Source organism: Miniopterus schreibersii (genome assembly GCF_964146895.1).
Source record: "Miniopterus schreibersii genome assembly, chromosome: 1".
NCBI classification, from domain to species: Eukaryota; Metazoa; Chordata; class Mammalia; order Chiroptera; family Miniopteridae; genus Miniopterus; species Miniopterus schreibersii.
This window is the reverse complement of record NC_138101.1, coordinates 181,755,103-181,774,609: the sequence shown is the minus strand read 5'-3', so window position 1 is coordinate 181,774,609 and position 19,507 is coordinate 181,755,103. Positions and strand designations below refer to the sequence as shown.

The following is a 19,507-nucleotide window of genomic DNA, read 5'->3' as shown; positions in this document are numbered from 1 at the left end:
GTGTATTCCCCAAGGTCACAAAGACTTGGTGACTCTACCTTCCCAGCAGCAAAGCTTTGAGGCAGGGGCGGGAGTCAGCTTTGAAAGTCCCCTTGGGGAACTATGTGCCCCCAGTGGCTGTGGAGGGGAGAGTAGCTCATACAAGAAAAGAAAGGGGCTGGGAGAGAGCCTGGCCAAGAGCCGCAACACGGTTCTCGAATCTCAAGGCCGTGATGACAATGACCTTGAAAGTGTGTGTGCATGGATGGAGGCGGGAGGACGGGTGAATACAGACCTTGTGGGCGGAGCGTGTAGAGGGAGAAGCAGGGGAAACTAAAGGCGTCGGGGGACCTTTTAGTTCACCTCATGGCAAATAAATTACTCCTTTTTCCACCTGCCTCCATTTTACATAACTGACAGTGCTAAGAAAAATGCTTTTAGTCGCCCAGATATCACGCACGTCAGATTACAAAGCGCAGTATGTGCCCATCAGAGCCCTCTCCGCTCTGCAGAGGGCTCCCTCCAGTCAGCTCCTGTCTACTCAGTCCCCTGATGAGGGTGACCACTATTCTGTTTATTTTTTTTTTATTTTTTTGAACTTGTTGGGGTGACATGGTTAACAAAACCATGCAACTCGCCAGGCTGGTGTGGCTCAGTGGTTGAGCTTCGCCCTATGAATCAGGAGGCCACGTTTCGATTCCCAGTCAGGGCAAATGCCTGGGGGTGCAGGCTCGGTCCCCAGCAGGGGGCACGCAGGGGACAGCCGATCAATGACTCTCATCACTGACGTTTCTGTCTCTCTCTCTCTCCCTTCCTCTCTCTGAAATCAATAACAACATACTTTAAAAACAACAACCACCACCCATACAACTCAACAAAACATGTTCTGCACACTGCATCGTGTGGTCATCGCCATGGCAAAGTCTTCTTCCGTCCCCATTTATCATCCCCTTTGCCCACATCCACCTACCCCCTTCCCCTCTGGCTATCACCACATTCTTGTCTCTGTATCGATATCTATCTATCTATCATCTATCTATCTATCTATCTATCTATCTATCTATCTATCATCTATCTATCTATCTATCTATCATCTATGTATGTATCTATGTATGTATCTATGTATGTATCTATGTATCTATGTATCTATGTATCTATCTATCTATCTATCTATCTATCTATCTATCTATCTATCTATCTATCTATCATCTATCTATCTATAGCTGTCATGCCCATTTTAGGCAAGGAAACCAAGGCTGAGTGAAGTCAAGTGAGGTCAGTGTGCAGAAGGAGAATCATTAAAAAATCATTGCATCGTATGTACACTTAAGATTTGTGCACTTAATGTAAATGACTTATACTTCCAAGCAATGTTTTGTGCTTTTTAAAAAATATATCTTTATTGATTTCAGAGAGAGGAAAGGAAAGGGAGAGAGAGAGAGAGAAACATCAATGGTGAGGGAGTCATTGATCGGCTGCCTCCTGCATGCCCCCGACTGGGGATCGAGCCTGCAACCCAGGCATGTGCCCTGACGGGGAATCGAACCCTGATCGCGTGGATCCTAGGTCGATGCTCAACCGCTGAGCCACGCCTGGCCGGGCCCAAGAAATGTTTATTAAATAGGAAACCACTGGAGATGGGGGAAATTTTCTTTCCCCTGCTCTTGAATATCCTGTTTCCAATAATTTTGGGCAAAGTTTTATAAATGTGTGTTTGCTAGTTTTATTTTAATAATTCAGGTCAAAATGGCATTCTTAGCCTCAATGACGAGTGCCAACAGGCAGAGCCTATGTCTGTGAAGGCGGCGCCCAGCTTTGCAACTCCAGGAGCTGACACAGGCCAGTGGGCTCGTGCAACCTGCTTGGCCCCCAGACACTGGGCCCCTTGGCTCAGCTTGTCTTCTGGGTGCAGTCAGTCCTGCCAAGAATGCACCCAGCATTTGTCCCAGGTCCTCAAGGCCAGCTCCTGTCTCCCCCAACACATCCCAAACCTTATCCCCTCACTCAACCTCCTGACCCTGCCACCCACCTCTGCTTTCCAGGTTTGCAAACCCCCACCCAGAGGCACCTTTATCATTCCTCCCGACACGTCGACTTTCATTTTCCTAGGACGAATCTCATTTGACAATCTCCTGCCCATATTTCTAAGTGATATGGGTCTCGCTGTGCTATTTCTCTGTCCTCTCTGGGGTTTGTAATACCAATCATCTGCAGGTTTCATTAGCATGCTGTTTACCCGTCTTTCAGGTCATTAATGAAGATGCGAAGTGAGACACCAGTCCTCACGCCCCCCCACCTCCACCCCCAAGCCCCCTCCCACGCCTGGCGCTGCTGGAATCATTATCCTTCCTGGTGTGACAGGGTCAGAACCAAAACAATTTGCATCAATCTTTGGCGATGCTGTGAAGTGTCACCTGCCCTGCAATCCCCATGTTTAACACGGGCGTCAGCTCTCTGTCCTGGAGAGCTCCCCTTTCTAGATCTGGTGGCCCCAGCTCATCTGGCTGAGAGCCCCAGGGCTAACTTACCAGCCAGGCAGGATTCAGGGCTGAAGGGGGCTGACATTTTCCTGTTTTGCTGTCCTGAGCTGGGCAGAAAGTAGCACCTCTTTGGGAAGCAGGGTGGACAAGTACACATGCTGAAGTGGAGGAGGGAAAGGGTGTGGCAGGCACAGAATGTGTCTTACTCCACATGACATCTCTTTCTGCTGAAGGGTAATGGGAAGCAAAGCTCCTTGGGACCTACCAAGGCCTAGTCAGGTGCCAGAGCTTGTGTGTTCCAATTTTTCCATGATACTGTAACCTCTTTGTAAATACACTAAATGTAATAGTTCACTATGTGAATGTAGCACAATTTACATGATAGTTCATGTTCAAAGGGCCTCTGGGCCAGTTGGCTTTGGGTGTGTGGGCTGTGAGGAAAGCAAGGGACGAGGGTCAGTGGTAAGAAGGAGGCGGCAGCAGCATCAGATGGGGGGGGAGCAGGAGGCCTAGAGCCACCCACTCCTGAGACTATTTCTGGTTCTAACCCCCGCGTGTCCCTGTGGCCACGGTTAGTGCTTCTCATTTCCACTCAGCCTCAAGGCAGTGACTTTTCCAACTTGACTCTTCTCAGCTGCTCCTTTGTGTGGAGCCACTGGCTCCTGGGGCTCAGCTGCACTGGGGAAGGCCCTGGATGTGACCTTCAGCCCTGACTGACCCCAGAGGGCAAAGCCGAGGGGAGGCTGCGGGGGGGGGGGGGGGGGGGGGGGGGAGCCCAGGGCTGAGTGGACTCTGCTCCGCCCTGGAAAGGGAGCTTTTGGGAAAAGGGTGGAGGGATTGGGTGGAAGAGGAGGGAAGGACAGAACAAAACAGGGAACAGCACTCCTGCGCAGGGACTGGAATAGCATGGGTGCTCAGAAAATATTAGGACCACTGAGGCCAGTGAAGCTAATGAGTGAGGCTTATGTCAAACTCACTACCAGTTCAGAAACCTGACGATGTCACAAATAATACCTTCCCCTTTCTTGCTTATTAGCAACAAATGGTCTTCAGCACTACTGACAGTGGTATTTGCTGAGTGTCCGTGCCCATGGGCTGCCTCAGAGGGGTAAGGATGGGGGCAGGAGCGATATTTAGTAAACCGTCAGCTCTTCTGAAGAGTTAGAGACACAGGTGCTCTGCTTAACTGACTATCCAAGGTACCCAAAAGTTATCATACATTCCCTGTAAGGATTATCAATTTTTAACAAATGTGAGTATAAAAAAAAATTAAACACTTCATTGAACCCGATTTTATTTTATGTTTAATCCTCACCTGAGGATATTTTTTTCCATTGCTTTCCAGAGAGAGTGGGAGGGAGAGAGAGAGAAAGAGGGAGAGAGAAACATCAACGGGAGAGAGTCACATCCATCGGGTTGTCTCCCGCAGGGCCCCGACCAGGGCCAGGGATTGAGTGTGCAACCAGGGTAAGTGCCCTTGGTCGGAATGGAACCCGGATCCTTCGGTCCATGGACAGACACTCTAACCGCTGAGTCGAACAGGCTAGGGCACTGAACCCAATTTTAAAGATATATTTGTCAAGCCGCCATATAATGGGTAAGATATACCATACACTGTTCTAAACACTTACAAGTACTAATTTAATCCCAATATCTACCCTAGGAGTTAGGTGCCATTATTGGACCCACTCCATAGATGAGTAAACTAAGGCATAGAGTGGTTAAGCAATTTATCCAAAGCCACGTAGCTCGTAAACAGCAGAAACAGGATTTGGACCCAGGCAGCCTGACGTCAGGGTCTATGCCCTTATCCACGATGTCAGGCTTTTTCTTTAAAGTGGAAAAAGGTCCCAAGGTCCCGGGTTCCAAAGCTGCTTCCCCTCAGAGAGAAGCAACTTCCACTGGCTCATCCCTGCCCCTCTCTAAAAATCCAAGCTCTTACTGTACCTTAGACTAGCAACATGGCTACCAACACTGAGGATCGTGGCACAGTTCATCCTTTCTTTCAACAAATTCTTATTAAGCACCCACGATGTGCCAGGTACTGTTCTAAGTTCTATTTATAACCAAAGAAACTATAGGAGACTGAACAAATTTGGATCAATTCTTCGATACCTCCCAAAAGTTATTTAAGAAGTCAAATCTTATCATTACCTCTCTGTGTCTCAGAAAGATGTCTACATCTCAGGAAGATGGGAAAACAATAAAGCAACTGATTACTCGAGTTTTCTAGCTCCTTGGATTCCAGATAATTGAGTGTTTTCTGCTATTGGAGGCAACTTTCAGAAGCAGATCAAAACAGAAAGCAGAGGACAGGATAAAGATGAAAATATGTGAGTCCAACTCAGCTCAGAACTTGAGTTTAATTGCGATTCCAACTGCCACTCTCCCCTGCATTCCTTTGTCCCTGGCTATGACCAAGTTCATGGCTCTGTCACCCCTGGTAATCCCTGTAATGGGCTGCAATCCTGGGGAAGCTGTTTCTGTTTACTAATGGCCAACCTCTGAGTCCCATGGAGTGTAGCCAGTGTGGCTTCTTGCCCTGGCAGCCGATGGGCCACTTTTCTGTTTAAAAAAATCCCTATCTCTCTTCCAGGAGAGAGAACGGGAAGAGCAGGCAAGGGCTGTGGAAGAGCCAGAGACATAGAGGTGCTGGGTGCTGGAAGTGAGGGCCCCTTCAGGTCACGAGCTCTTTGAGTAGAATTCACATATGTGTTATCCTGGCAATTGTAACCAGTTTATACGGCTTCACTGTAGTTCCAGGATGGTGCTACAGTTCCAGCTGCCCATGCTGCCACCATTGTGGACAGGTGGGAGAAGGGATGAGGGGACCAAAAGGGGCAATAAGCAGGTGTGAATGAACAGGGCCAGGTAAACAGCAGAGTGGGCTTCCCCAAGGGTCAGGAATTCTCAGTGCTTCAGACCCCAGCTAAGGTGTCGGGACCAGGCTGTGCCCAAAGCAGTTCTCTCAAGCCAACTGCCCACAGCCCCACTGTCTGTTTCTTAGAGCTGGGAAAACATTGCAGCAGCTGCGTATTTAGACACCCTGTCCCCTAGCTCCTGCCCCACCCCTTCCTGCATCTGTCCTCTAGTTAGAGTTGTATGAAGTGGAAGGAAATTTGGGGCTTATTAGTGTCCCAGGGAGACATGTAACTTGTGTTGCTGGGACCCAAACAGCAAGAGTCTTAGCGGCAAACTCCAGCCGAGAAAAGACTGAGGAATTGTCTCACCTAATTACAGGGAACGGCCCTCTGTGTTTGTGACTCGGTACGGTTGTCCGATCGCTTTTGATCGCTTTTCTCCATTCGCTGGCTCAGGCCACGCTGGAATTGTGCTAATTAGAAGAGAAATGGACAGAGTGATCCTGTCAGCCCTGGTTACTGGTGGGGACAAAGCGGAATATTATTCTGAGGCAGTGTTTTGTGAGGGCCCTTCTTCCAGCTCTCATTAGGAGGAAGGGGCCCACAGGAGGGGAAGGTTCCGAATGCCTGGCCTGGCTAATGGAGCACTGGGGTGCTTGTGTGCTAATTAACAGGCTCTGCCAGCGCTCACCAACCAGGAGCCTTGTGGTTGCACCTGATGCCACCTGAAGCCCCCAACCACCCCTGCTCATGAAGAAAAAGTGTTGAGCAAAGGGTGGGAAGGCCAGTGGCCTCTTTAGGCCAGTCAGGGATACATCCCCAAATGCCCCAAAGCCTAAATAGACAGTAAAAGTCAGTTACAGGCCAGTCAGAACTTAAAAACTTGGGAAGACCATTGTCTGCCTACTCTCTGAATGTAGTGGTTCCTCTGGTGACATGAAGCCCATACTGGGGTCAGGTAGTCCTGCAGCTCTCAAAGGATGAAAAAATGACTGGAGAACGTAACCAAATGCTTGGAGATGGAGTCTGTGCAGAAGCTGAGAGCTGGTAAGAATCTGTGTTATCTGATCCCTGGGACCATCCACCTTGGACTGTCTGCCAATTTCCCCACTTCCTGCTCTGCCAGTTGACCTTCCTGTGATGCTTCAATCCTAGAGGAAACAAAAGGGACCACAGCATCCCATCAGAAATGATCCTGCCTTTATCACAAAGCTCCTATGGAAGTCCAAACACCCTTTGGAAGCCACAGGGAAATGGAAAAGACACTGGAGCTAGAAACTAGCTCCTAGAAGACAGAGCACCCAAACCAAGGAGCAGTTAGCAAGTGTCCATTTTAAAAATGTGATAAATGGGTAACAAAAGGCAAAGAAAAATTAATGATGGCATTGTGATATCAACACAATAGATATCCTGTGAACATGTATATATATATATATTATTATTTTTTAATTGATTTCAGAGAGAGAAAGGGAGAGGGAGAGATAGAAACATCAATGATGAGAGAGAGTCATTGATCGGCTGCCCCCTGCATGCCCCTTGCTGGGGATCAAGCCTGAAACCCAGGCATGTGCACTGACCGGGAATTAAACTGGGATCTCCTAGATCACAAGTCTATCTGCTGGGCCACGCTGCCTAGGCATATCTGTGAACTTTTAGTGCTCAAACAATGGAAGAAAAGCTAAGCAAATCAGCAAAAGCCTAAAACTGAGAGACTGAAGTGAGCAAGAAGCAATGAGCTTGCTGGTGAGAAAGGATTTAAGAATTTAAAATGTGCCTCCAAGAGCCAGTGCTCTGCTTCTCAGGATAGTGCTGCTCACAGCCAACAGATGAGCTATTAGGATGGTATTCAGAGTGGAAAAGGGAAAGGGAAAACAAACCTGTGGGCAAATAATAATTAGTTATTGGAAAAATAACCTCTAAATATTTAGAAAAGAATATTCACATGCTGTCCCTTTTCAGTAAGTCAGTCAGTCAGCCATGATTTCTGGATCACAGAAACCTATGGTCCATCCAGATGTTTTCTTGAAAATCAGGGATGAGCTAATGATGCTTAGCGATTTGCTTTCCTTAAAATGGTATGTTCTCTAAAAGGGCATTGATAGTTTTATCAATGGGTGACAGTAGTAGTACTGATTAATACTTCCTCTTCTCTAGCTCTTGAACAGAGTTGAAAAGGAGCTCATACTAAGGATTTTAGTAGGTGGCAGAGAAATATTTGTTTTCAATCCATATTTAACAGGGAGTGTACACATAGATAGGTTTTGAATTCCCCAGTTCAAAGAAGATATTGAAGAATCAGATGTGTAGGAGTCAGCCAAAACCTCGAGGAGCTTACAATTTAGTAGGGAAAGTGAGATATGGATTTGGATCACTTCAGTGTAAGACGGACTGTGGTAAGTCACAGGCTGGTATACATAAAGGCTGTAGGAATGCAGGACGCAGGGTTATTTCCAGCTGGATCATCAGGGGTTTATAGGTTTGATATGTGCAAAAGGGATGTGAGACTTTCTAGGAACTCAGTGGCATGGGCAAAGGCACTCAAGTGAGGAACTGGGGATTGTTCAGATTCACTGGAACAGAGACTTCCTATGTTGGAGAGGAAGGAAACCCAAATGGAGGGTCAATTAGGATTACATGCAGAGAGTTTAAGACGCCAGGATGAGAGATCTAGACTTTATTAGTAGAAATGGGGAAGTGTTAAAGGTTTTAAAATACTACTTCAGGGAGTTGAGTGGTAATGAGCTAGATGGCTGGTAGGACAGACTGGAAGCTGGGAGACCATGTAATAGATGACCATAAAGCCCTACATCACCCACTGTCACATGAAGAGGAAGACAGTGGATTATTTGTCATTACAGTTGCACTCTCTGATGAGATCTATGCTTTAAATATGCAACTTGGCTCTTCCAGAAAAAACTCACTCTCCTATAAAAGTGACATATTTATTATGACGACACAGAAGACTTCATATACAAAGTACAACCCTCCGACACCCTGAAATACATACATGCACACATTGTACATACATTTATATTATCAATATAAAAACACATCATTAACATTTCTGACATATAAAACCAATAAATATCTCAATTCTAAAACATCTACTTACATTAAGTGCTGGTGACTAAGACGACAGTAAAAGGAAGAGTCCAAAGCAGACTAAACCCCAGCTACATAGCTTTAGGTTACAGATGAGCCGGTTTGGGGAAGGTATCCCAATATACTCCATATATTTCTCAATTTCCCCTTCTGACATCATCAACTCTCAAAAACAGAGCAAAAAAAGTTTGATATTATGGCACTATTTTTTGTGCATACACACACTCTTTAACCACATTTAAAGATAAAGGAATGTCATTAATAAGCTTAGCCTAAAAGCACAGCCTCTGCAGCCTAACCTTCTGTATAGCACCCAAGCAAAAGGGTTTCCTTCTCATACTCATCCTTTGCGCCTTGTGTTCAATTTTTCCTTCTTGCCAATAAGTAAAACTGCATGGATGCTCAAATGGCACAAATGAGAGAAAACTCCAACGTTAATTCTAGCTGGGAAACAAGCACACATGTCAGAAAGCGGTTAATGGGCCAGTTATTAAATTGAATAGTGCTGCACGCTAGCACAGACAACCAGGGCCAAAAACTTGACCAGAATTTTCCTTGTGTCCAAATACCATCAGACTACTGCCCATAGATGTTCTTTTCACAAAGTTTAGGAAACTCCATGTATCTTGGCTAGCTTATAAGACAAAATATGGAGAACATGTGTAATAACTATTACCCACAGGCTAGATTTTCAGGTTTCAACAGAGACAGATAATTGGCAGATAGCCCCATAAGAGTTATATTTAAGTCAGGAAATTCTCTTTTTCTTTCATGTGTGTTTCAGTCATATGGGTGAAATATCTGATATGTGCTGTGAGAGGGGACAAGGGGGGAAATACATTGCCACCATTCCACAGCACGCACATTCCTTTGAGGTCAATCAGAGTTTCTAGTTTTTAATCAAATGGGAACTCCTGCAGTCAATCCCCTTTTCCTATCTTCAGGCCATACTGTCTCGCTTGAATCTGTAACAGATTAACTAGAACTCAAAAGTCCTTTCTGTCACCTTTAAATTGGTCTTGAGGTCCAAAGCAACCTTGCAGGGGCCTTTTACTGCACAAGCTAATTCCAGGAAGGACTTGATACACAGGGATTCCCTTCGCTGGAGTCAGAATGGATGGTGGGGGCTGGGAGTTAGGGAATGGAGGGCATTAGGGTATGGGACTATCATGAGAGGTATAGAATTTAAAAAGCAGGCATACATTTCTAGAAGATTCTGGTTTCTCCAGCTGGGGATTCTTGGAATCTAGTAATACACTGGAGAGTACATAGATCAATCTGCATGGTCTAGTCCAGAATCTAATTGGTCTCTGGGCTCCTCGAATCATAAATACTTCCTAAGAGATCAAGTACAACTCATGCAATCACTGTCACAACGTACTTTGCCATCACTGAATCAGATCCCAGGGCTCCTGAATCACTTCTGGAAATGAGAAAGCAGGACTTTGACCTTTAAGAATGATATGCTCTCTGGTGTTACCAACATCTGAGGTGGAGATGGTCAAAGTCTGGAAGCTGACTGAATAACTGCAGTGATCCTTGGGTAGAACAGATTCTTCTCTTGCTGCCGAATGTCCTCAGAGGCGCAGAGTGCCAGGAGCAGGGGAGAGGGTCAGCCCTGGAGGTGCGCCCTCCAGCCTCTCGCCGGGAAGCAGTGAGGTGAGCATCATCAGAGCTGCACTGGGAGCGAAGCTTGGTTCCAGCCCCCGGGGCATCCTGTCCACACACTGTGGCTACTTCTTGGGTTTCTCTAGAATGTTGAGGAACTTCCCCCTTGTCATTTCTCTGGCTGAAATCACAAAGCAAATAAACGATCAATGAAGACCTAAAATCTGAAAAAAAGATCACAGGAAGATTTCATTTAAAAATGCAGATTAATTAAATTGTATACAGGGGATCACAACAGATTCAATCACCACAAACCTCCAAAAAAGGGGGGAAAACAAACCACTATTGACAATTAAAACTTTACAAAGTTGGAGGGGGTCAATGGGGGGAAAAGGAGAACATCTGTAATACTTTCAACGATAAAGATAAATTAAAAACAACTGTACAAAGTTGTTCGGAAGTTGTTAATTGCTGTAAGGCACAGGTCAGCTGGGGAGGACATCATTCACCCTTAAAGAAATCACCAGGGAATTCCCCCCAAACCTCTCTCTCTCTCTCTCTCTCTCTCTCTCTCTCTCTCTCTCTCTCTCTCAAGAATGTAGCCTAATACTAATGTTCACTGTCTCACGGGGCTTGCTCTTGGAAGCTAAAATCCAACCAAGATTACAGTCTTCTCTGGGTTGTTGGTCTCTGGACATTTACAATCTCAAATCAAAATTAGAGACCATTTACCCCGTCCCTCAGTGGCAGCCCCTGGATACTGTAATATAACAGGGTTTATATTCCCTCAGTGCAGTTCATCTGTGGATGGAGCGATAAAGTAGGGTTTATAGAGCTTTGGTCTTCCCTCTCTTGGCATTGTCAATCCTTAGATATTTAATATAGCCAGGCAAGGTTTATGTGTCTTTCTCTGACTTTCAGCACCATCAATCTTTGAATGCTGTAGTTACAAGAGGGTTTATACAGCTACTTTCCTACATATGAGGCTCCGAAATGAAAGTAAAACATTTCTCAATTACAAGGGTCACTCCAGAAGCCCCCTTTTTAGCTCTGTCGAGTGAATCCTCAAAAATGGTACGTAGCCTAAAACCTCCTTCACCCTCAACCCCGCGATCAGCTTTTCAGATCTCTTAAATGGATTTAACAGTGCTGAAAGTTTAGGAAGGCTTGTCCTGGAGGCCAGAAGGGGCTCCCACTCTCCCCATCCCACCAAATTTCACAGTTCCTGGTTAATTTGTACAATGAAATAAAACAGTACAAACTCTGGAACCACAAGAAGGCTTTTGGTAACTGCAGTCTATATACATTCCCCATTTTTCACAAGTTCCTGAGCTCCAATAAAGAGAAAGGAAATCCCATTAACTAGGAAAGGAAGTCCCAGTGCTGGGTCTGGCTTCATGTGCCCACAACCCCTCCCTGTCTCAAATCAAACTTGGTGGATTTATACCAAACCCTATATATACAAATTTCCTATCGGATCTGCAATTACTTGTTTATATACTTGTTTTCCTCTGCTGAAGTGTAAAAACAGAGGGCAGAGGCTGTTTTATTATTCTTTATATCACCAGTACCTTGCACAGTGCCAGGCCTAGCATCTGCTGAATAAATGTGGGCTGGATGAATGACGTACAAAAGCACCAGAACCAGATAGGGCCGCGACAAAGTTAGTTTCTTCCTTTCCACAGACAAACAGTAAGACCTGTTAGTGGCCCTTGGTGCTCCATTCTCTATATTGTGGGGCTCTTTTAAAATTTACCTTGCTTAACGAGAAAAATAATTTCCCTTGATGGAAACAATGATAGATTAATGGAGAGATCGGGGTGGGGAGTGGGAGGGGTAAGGACAAGAGCTATCTACCCAAGAGGAATTCAAACAACAGGTGTGGGCCAGGCAGGTACTTGAAGCAGCGGGGGAGGGGGCGTGTGTGCGAGACCACTCTGCCACTGCAGGATTTTCTAACCACTTTGCTGTACATCTGAAATTAATACAGAATAATACTGAATGTAAACTGCAATTGATAAATTAAAAAAAAAAAAAATGCTCTTGCCCATGGGAGGCAGTGTGACTTCTTTCAGAGAACACAGGATTTGAACTCAGTTTAAGTTCCAGTTCCAGCATTTAACTGCTGGTGTGCTGGGTATGAGTCTGTTTCTTCCTCTGTAAAATGAGTAGCATATTAATGTCACCAGCCCTGCCCTCTTGGATCTTCAGCAGTGAACATGCTTGGTATAGTGGTAGCATTAATACAGCATCTCTCAGAGGAGGGTAAGTAGCCTGTTGCTTCTCTTGCACTAAATATTTCCTGAGTGAACAAATGAATTAACTGTGAAAGGGAGGCTAGCTAGCAATCTTAAAAATTCCATTCCTTGGGATCTCTTCCCTCAGCCCGATCCTATAGATATTGACTTACACTTTTGGCTCAAGTGGGTCTCATCACTTATTTCTGCTGGATGGGTTTTCTGCCTACTCTCCAGTGCTTTATTAAGGAACTAAGCACAGCATCAAATGATCCTGCAACCTGGATAGAAGCAGGTGCTCTGGAAACCAGACATGGGTAACACAAAACTCTGCTGGGTAGACCAGAGTCGTGTTCCAAAACTCCAGGCCCAGGAGCACTCTACAGATCTCACTAATTATTTCTGCCTGCTGCCCTTCAGATTCCCCAATTCTTTATTATTTTCCCCCCAAATGGGAGAATGAACAAGATTTTAAGACTTAAAATTTAAAAAGACCCAATCTATTCAAGGTATTAAAAGGATTTAAAAGAAAAAATTAAATGGATATTCCAAAGTCTCTCAGTTGCAAGCGCATCTTGAATTTAACCAACCCTTTTTAACAACCCTTTTCCCACTCAATCATTCCTCCCCCTTCAACCTAATCTAAGTACACAGAGCTGCAGGAAACCACCGTAAAAGTAGAAGTAATTCAAAAGACATCATCTTCTACATGGGAGGGGAGAAAGTTTTCCTACTCGCCAGTCCTATATAGGAGATATACGAATTTGTGACATAGCTGCTCCCTAAAAGAGGGCTGTACCCTATAAATCACAGCCTAAGCACCAGCCCCTTTTTGTGCACAGAGAAATTGCTGTGGGTCAGGGGCTGCTCCAGAGCACGTGCCCTCCTGTTCACTTGTCATCAGAGATGTTAACATCTCTGATTAATTCACATACCCCTTATTTGATTCCTCATTTCTTTATCCTTGCTCTCCTGCTCTGCTGCAGTGTGAAGATTCTTACCGACCTGATACAGTAATCACCGCCTGCTAACTGCACCCCCCTAAACCTAGTGAAATTGTTTAGTGATGCCAACCGCGCTTTTAATTTGCAAGACATCAGACACAGAGGTAATTTATACCAACATCTGTTCATTTTTGACTTCTGAAACAAACTCGCACATGCTGCTACAAAATCCCATTAGGAGTAGGGAGACAGCCTTCTGCTACAATTCTGTATTCTTCTTCTACACACGCACACACACACACCCCTACCTTCCAGTAGGGTTTTATATGTAAATGCACTTTACTAAAAAATTTTGACCAAGGATTTCAAATCTCTGTGGGGAAAAACCTTTAGAGATGTCAACAGTTTGCTTACGGAGGAGAGGAAGATATTTCTATTTCCCCGCTAGTTCCATCCCTTCTTTTTCCCAATAGTTACAGCTTGGTAGCATTCTCCAGTTAATGGCCAGGGTGAGAGTGCATGCTCCTCAGCTTGGCACTTCTAGTTCCTCCCTTCTCTCATGGTCCTTTCTTTCTATAATGCGCTAGAAGACAATCCTAGAGACAATACAACTGCTAGAGAGAGTTTTATCTAGAGTCAATAAAATTACTTAACTGTTTTCTAATTCTGGATTAATTCTCTAGGATTACAGGTTCAACAGGAGGGCAACACGCTACCACATTCTAATAACTATGCCAAGAGGGATCCACTGGTCACCAGCCACCACAGTGTGTGCTGTGCAGAAGAGAAGCATGACCTCCATGTGGTCATGATTTACGGACCCTCCTACGCAGCACAAGACCATAAACTGAGAAAGCCACAATAGAGACTGTCACCATAGGGGGAACATGTGAATTGCTGCAGAGTGTGGGAGAGGGGACCACTTGTACACATTTAAAGGCAGCAAATGGATACAGTACAATCAACTTCCAGGTTTATGCTGTTTCCATTATCCCCTTCGCAGTTTCCCTGGGACTGTCAGGTTCACGGCAGCTGTAAATACCTGGGAATACTCAGAGAGGTCAGGGCTGAAGGGAGGACTGCATCCTGCTTGCTGTGAAGGTGCTGTGTGGTTTAATATAATGTCTTCTTTAGACTCTCCAATTCCTCCATCCTACATTTAGCCTTGCCTCTGGCTCCCTTTCCACAATGACTATCCCTCCAAACTGCCTCCTCTGCAGTAAATTTTCTGGTGGCTGGTTGAAAAAGAATCAGTGGCACAGATTGATTTCTCACCGGTGAGGGGATGAGGGATTACCAGAGGCACCCTGGCTAACGAGATTGGGTGCAGAATCTCTCACGAGACCAGCCCTCTCTGCCAGGGCTTTGCACCTTTCGCCCATGACATATGGGTTTCATTACAGAAAGACTTTCCAGATTATAACTTCGAGGCAATTGCCTGATAAAATTCTGCTTGACTTTAATGTAGGGGACAATGTAAAGATTAAATAACTTTTAATGAAATGGAAGAATCTCATAATGTTTGGTTTTCAATTCCAATGCAAACTCCTTTAAATATTTCTGTGCCTCAATGTAATTAAAAACATTAGCGAGGTGGAGCAGGGTTACAATCCACTGGCTCTCTCACATCCTGAAGAGCAACAACAGGCTGTATTTGGGAGACTCTAACATGAGTGGCCAGGACACAAAGGAGACGGCATAACTGTGGAAAGAGCAGGGCTTTTAGCATTAGACAGGCTTGGACTTGAACCCCAGCTCCTACACGGACCCTGCTACTTAACAGCTCCTACACTTAACTACCACCGAGGGCAAGTCACCCAAGTCATCTTCCTAAGCTTCAGTTTCCTCATCTGTTCAAGGTGGGATTAATATAAAGGTCACACAGGCATTCAGTAAATGCGAGCTACTGTATAATCATCTCTTTCATTTCAAACAAGGAGTTTATTTAAGCAACAAGACACTGGATGGGAAAACGATCTAGGATTAATTTCTTTTACACTAATTTATCCCTCCTAAAGCCATATTGCCCTGCATGTAATAACCATGTACAAAAATGTTACAGCCTGGGGAGGGGGCAGGAGTAGAGTGGAGGGGGCCAATGGTGGGATAAAAGGGGACATCTGCAATACTTTCAACAATAAAGATAAATTTTTAAAAAGTTATAAAATTGTTCTTGGATTCACAATGATAAATAAAAAACATTAAGGAGCACTTGAGGTCTTGTTCCCTAGCATGTTGTCAATTTCGCTCAAATAAATTCTTATAAAAATTCTCCTTAAAAAAAAACACAACAATAAAAATTCTCCAATTGAATAAGGTATGCAAGGACTTTTTGTTGTTTTTTATTAAACAGTGAGAGCAAAATAACTTACTGGAATATGAAAGGTAAGGGCCGAATGAGCATGCCACTAACAGAGAAAGGTGGTGCTTTTGCAGAACCAGTGTTTTTCCCCAGCCCATCTCCATTTGATGTCACTTAAAACATATGACTGGCTATTTAGTTTAAAAAAAAAAAAAAAAGGTAATATGCTTAGGCACACACACTAGTTACTTTAGGTACAATAAATAGAGAAATCCATACTGCAGTAACCAGGATGTGGTGAAACCAAATTGTGGGTTCTGTTTTTTAAATATATTTTTATTGATTTTAGAGAGAGAGGAGGGAGAGGGATAGAGAGATAGAAACATCGATGAGATAGAAACATCGATGAGAGAGAAACATCAGTTGGCTGCCTCCTGCATGCCCCATACTGGGGATCAAGTGCACAACCCAGGCATGTGCCCTGACCGGGCACTGATTCAGTGACCTCTTGGTTCATGGGTGTATGGTCAACCACTGAATCACATTGGCCAGTCTGTGGTTTTCTGAGAATGTCTTCTTGGTCTGGAGGAAAGTAGCAGATTCCCTTTGTAGTAGACACTTGTCTGCTGCTGGAACACCAGCTGTATCTTCAAACTCCATTTCCAACTGTGCAAGTGTGTGTATTTCATTGGTTCAGTTGGCGGCCTATCAAATTGGAATCTGATCTGCCTCATTGATAAACTTTGCTATTCACAATAGGCTTCATTAGTTTGCTAAGTGGGATATGCCTCTTAAACAGCACTAGAGAACTTTCTTGCCCCACCGCCTTCAAATTAATATGACCTTTGTTCTTAGTCTCAACTCGGTCCCTGGGTTTTTCACGGACCATAACCAGCACTGGAGTCTCCTCCGCTGCTGCTTCACCAGAGGTGCCAGGTCCTCACTGAATGCGCACACAGCAGCACCAGGAGTGGCCAAAGGAGGCTGAACCACTAATTTTTTAAGAGCTCAAGTGCAAAGCAATCGGAAACATGAATGACTTGCATCTGTAACACACAGACTCTGGAGGACCAAACCTGCTGGAATAATGCTGGGTATTAGTTAGAGGCAGCTACCTTCCTTAACTCCACCAGCAGCTACTTCTAGCAAAAAGAGACGCACAAAATCCTAGTCAGTTTAGTACAAATCAGTCTGCTAAAAGGCAGTTTACTTAATTAGCTTCATAGAAGATATTTTGTAGAAATGATGCCATTTGTTATAATTATGGTTTTGACTCTTTTACTTTTTGGTCCTTGAAACACTGAATGAATTCTAATAACTATAACAAGAGAGATCTCCTAGTCATTGGTGTGTCTGCGCAGAAAAAAAGCACGAAGGGGGTGGGTGAATAGTTAGGTTAGTCACACAGGGTGCCTGCTATGTACTAGCTATTAGGGAATATTCAAATAAATTAGAAGTGGCCTTAGAGATGGGGCTGGCTCTTCATAGGTATTTTGGTGGATTAGAGAACAAAAGGAAACCACTGTGATTTACAGTGCCGATTTCTCTCTCACAGGAATGTGGAAAGTTTTCTGTTGCTCTGGCACGGAGCCAGCGTACAGCAGGGCAGTTCAGGGCAGTCTGCCAGACTGAGATCCTTCACCGTGCTCCAGTTCAGACCTCTGCACAAAACGTACTACTCAGCGATCGATAATTCAAGTCAAGGACTAAGCACTTTTTAATGCCTCTAATATGAGAGCAGCTGGTGCTGGTGCCATTGTCAAGAGCAGAAAATGCTGCAAACTGAGCACGGTGTCACTGGATGGGAAAGGGTCTCTTGGAGCCTCATTAAGCTTGGTGGCCCTCAGAAGGTGGTGTAATTGTCATAAAGTCTACTGACCATTCTCAATCAACTCTTGTGGGAGAGCACACGCACGTGAGAGTCTTTGGTAAAAATCTCACTTTTCTTTAAAATACATAAAGGTAGCATTTTGTGGTAAGCAGAATAGCTTTCAGGCTTTTGCCTAAAGTTCTTCAGGCATACATTTAAAAAAGGTGAATAAAATATCTGAGAAAAGAACAGTATAGGTGCTACATCTGTGACCAAACTATCACAGACTACCAAAATCTTCATCCTCAGAATTCTCAAAAAAGCCTGTTTGGGGCACACTTTCTGGATTCCCTTTATGTTGGGTGTCTTGTCTAACAGGACTTTTTCTTCCAAAAGGGTGGGGTGGCTAAGAACAGTGCTTCCTCCAGTAAATTCAGAGAAAGACAAATTTATATCAAACATTTTTTTCTTCAATTCACAGTAAGGCCCATTACTAGAGAAAGTTTTATCCAAGAAGTAACATAAAAAAGAGAAGCCAGGACTCAGAGTGCAGGTAAACAAATTTGGACAGTTTCAATATGGAAAATAATTTTAATGGCTTTTCACACAGGGAAAAAAAAAAAAAGGAGAGAAATATCTAGCCAACAGATTTATTCTCAGAATATAAAACATCAAGCAGGAACATAAAATATGGGAAGTGTCAGCCATGATGCTTGAAGATTGAAAGCAGAAGAAGAAGAATCTTAATTGTCAGGCATTTGAAAAATGGTGTATTCAGGTGAAGCCTGTGTTTCTCCATCAACTCTCCTTGCCCTGCCCTCTTTTAAGAGCAAAACAAGACTAGATTTCAAATATTCAGTCCTTCTTATCATCCTTCTCTCTACTTAAAAAACAACAACAACAACAACAACAAAACCCAAAGATTTGTGTTCAAGAAATGAGAGCTAACAACTTCTTATTTGTATTGTTTCCTTTTCAGAGGGCCTCACAGGTCTACTCATAGTTTCACTTGGTTCCCTTTTCAAGGGTAAACTCAACTGAATGAAAGGCAATGAGATCAAAGCAATGGATTAATACTCTTGGGGTGAGAACTTTTATTAAATACTCATAAATTTGTGTAGAACATTCATGCTTCGGGGCCTTTACTTAGTAATACATCGTGGTGAGACACTTATAGCCAAAGGCTAGTAGCTTCACCGTCTTAATTTCCTCATCCATAAAGTGAGAGCAGCAATAATAATCTATCATGTAAGGTTAAGACAGAACAACTAGTCAAAGTTACAAAAAACATTTTGCCCCAAATTAAACATTTTATCCATAGGCTAGATTCCACTCTCAGAAAAATCAGACCAAGATCACAGCACAGATAATTTCAAATGACTTGGGTATTAAGAAGTTTCCTGGTTGGCACATCCCTACCCCAAGGCGCTGGCAGTAGCTAAAGCCTATGGGGGAGGATGGCCGTCTTCTTGACCCCCAGGGTAGGCAAAGAGTTACATCTTCACACCGAGAAGCCAATAAAAACCTCTCTTGATTGTAATTTAGATAAGAACCACTGGATTGAATAATAATGTCTGAAACTCCCCTGGCTGTTTCACCTTGAGACGTCCATCACTGGGTTAAACATGATGCTAATTGCATTTGGATTGATTAATTTCTCTCACTCCTGTCTATTCGAATAACGCTTAACAAAATAATCATAGCACCCAGAGCCAAATCTTTTCCGTCAAAGGAATGAAGCCATCAGAACAGGCAGAGATGAAAGAAATGAAGATGACCCGTAATTACTGCTACGGTGATATCATTACCATATTATACAAAATGAGTGTGTGGGGGGGAGTGGAGGGAGGAGGGACTGAGATTATTATTTTTTTTAATGGAACCCTACAATCTAAGAATACAGATTTGGCATCAAGTGGAGCACATAGAAATATAGAACTTTAAAAAAATACAAATCTTGCTCATGAAATTGCAAAATCCAGCAAACACTGAGGCCCAAGATACATCAAGTGTCTTGGGCTGTGAGCGGGTATTATTCACGCCACTATTTTTTCACTGCAATAACACTTTGTGTATGACTTGCATAGAGATTTAAGATGCTGTCTTCATACACAAGTATTCCCATAGTTACTGAAGAATTTTTCTTTCAGCCAGAGAATATCATTTTATTTTAATATTGTTAGA

The 19,507-nt window shown here is 44.0% G+C and overlaps 1 protein-coding gene across 2 annotated transcripts in view; it reads right to left on the bottom strand.

Moving 5' to 3' along the window:
* Positions 1–8,248: 8,248 nt before the first annotated feature.
* LIN52 (lin-52 DREAM MuvB core complex component) overlaps positions 8,249–19,507 on the bottom strand; it is an 81,772-nt gene continuing 70,513 nt past the window's right edge. The window contains exon 6 of one of the 2 annotated variants that reach the window (XM_081156424.1): positions 8,249–10,211. In XM_081156424.1, coding sequence (XP_081012550.1) covers positions 10,156–10,211 — 56 coding nt within the window. In that variant the 3' untranslated portion in view covers positions 8,249–10,155. The remainder of the gene's footprint in view (positions 10,212–19,507) is intronic. The other variant, XM_081156425.1, reaches the window with a different exon arrangement.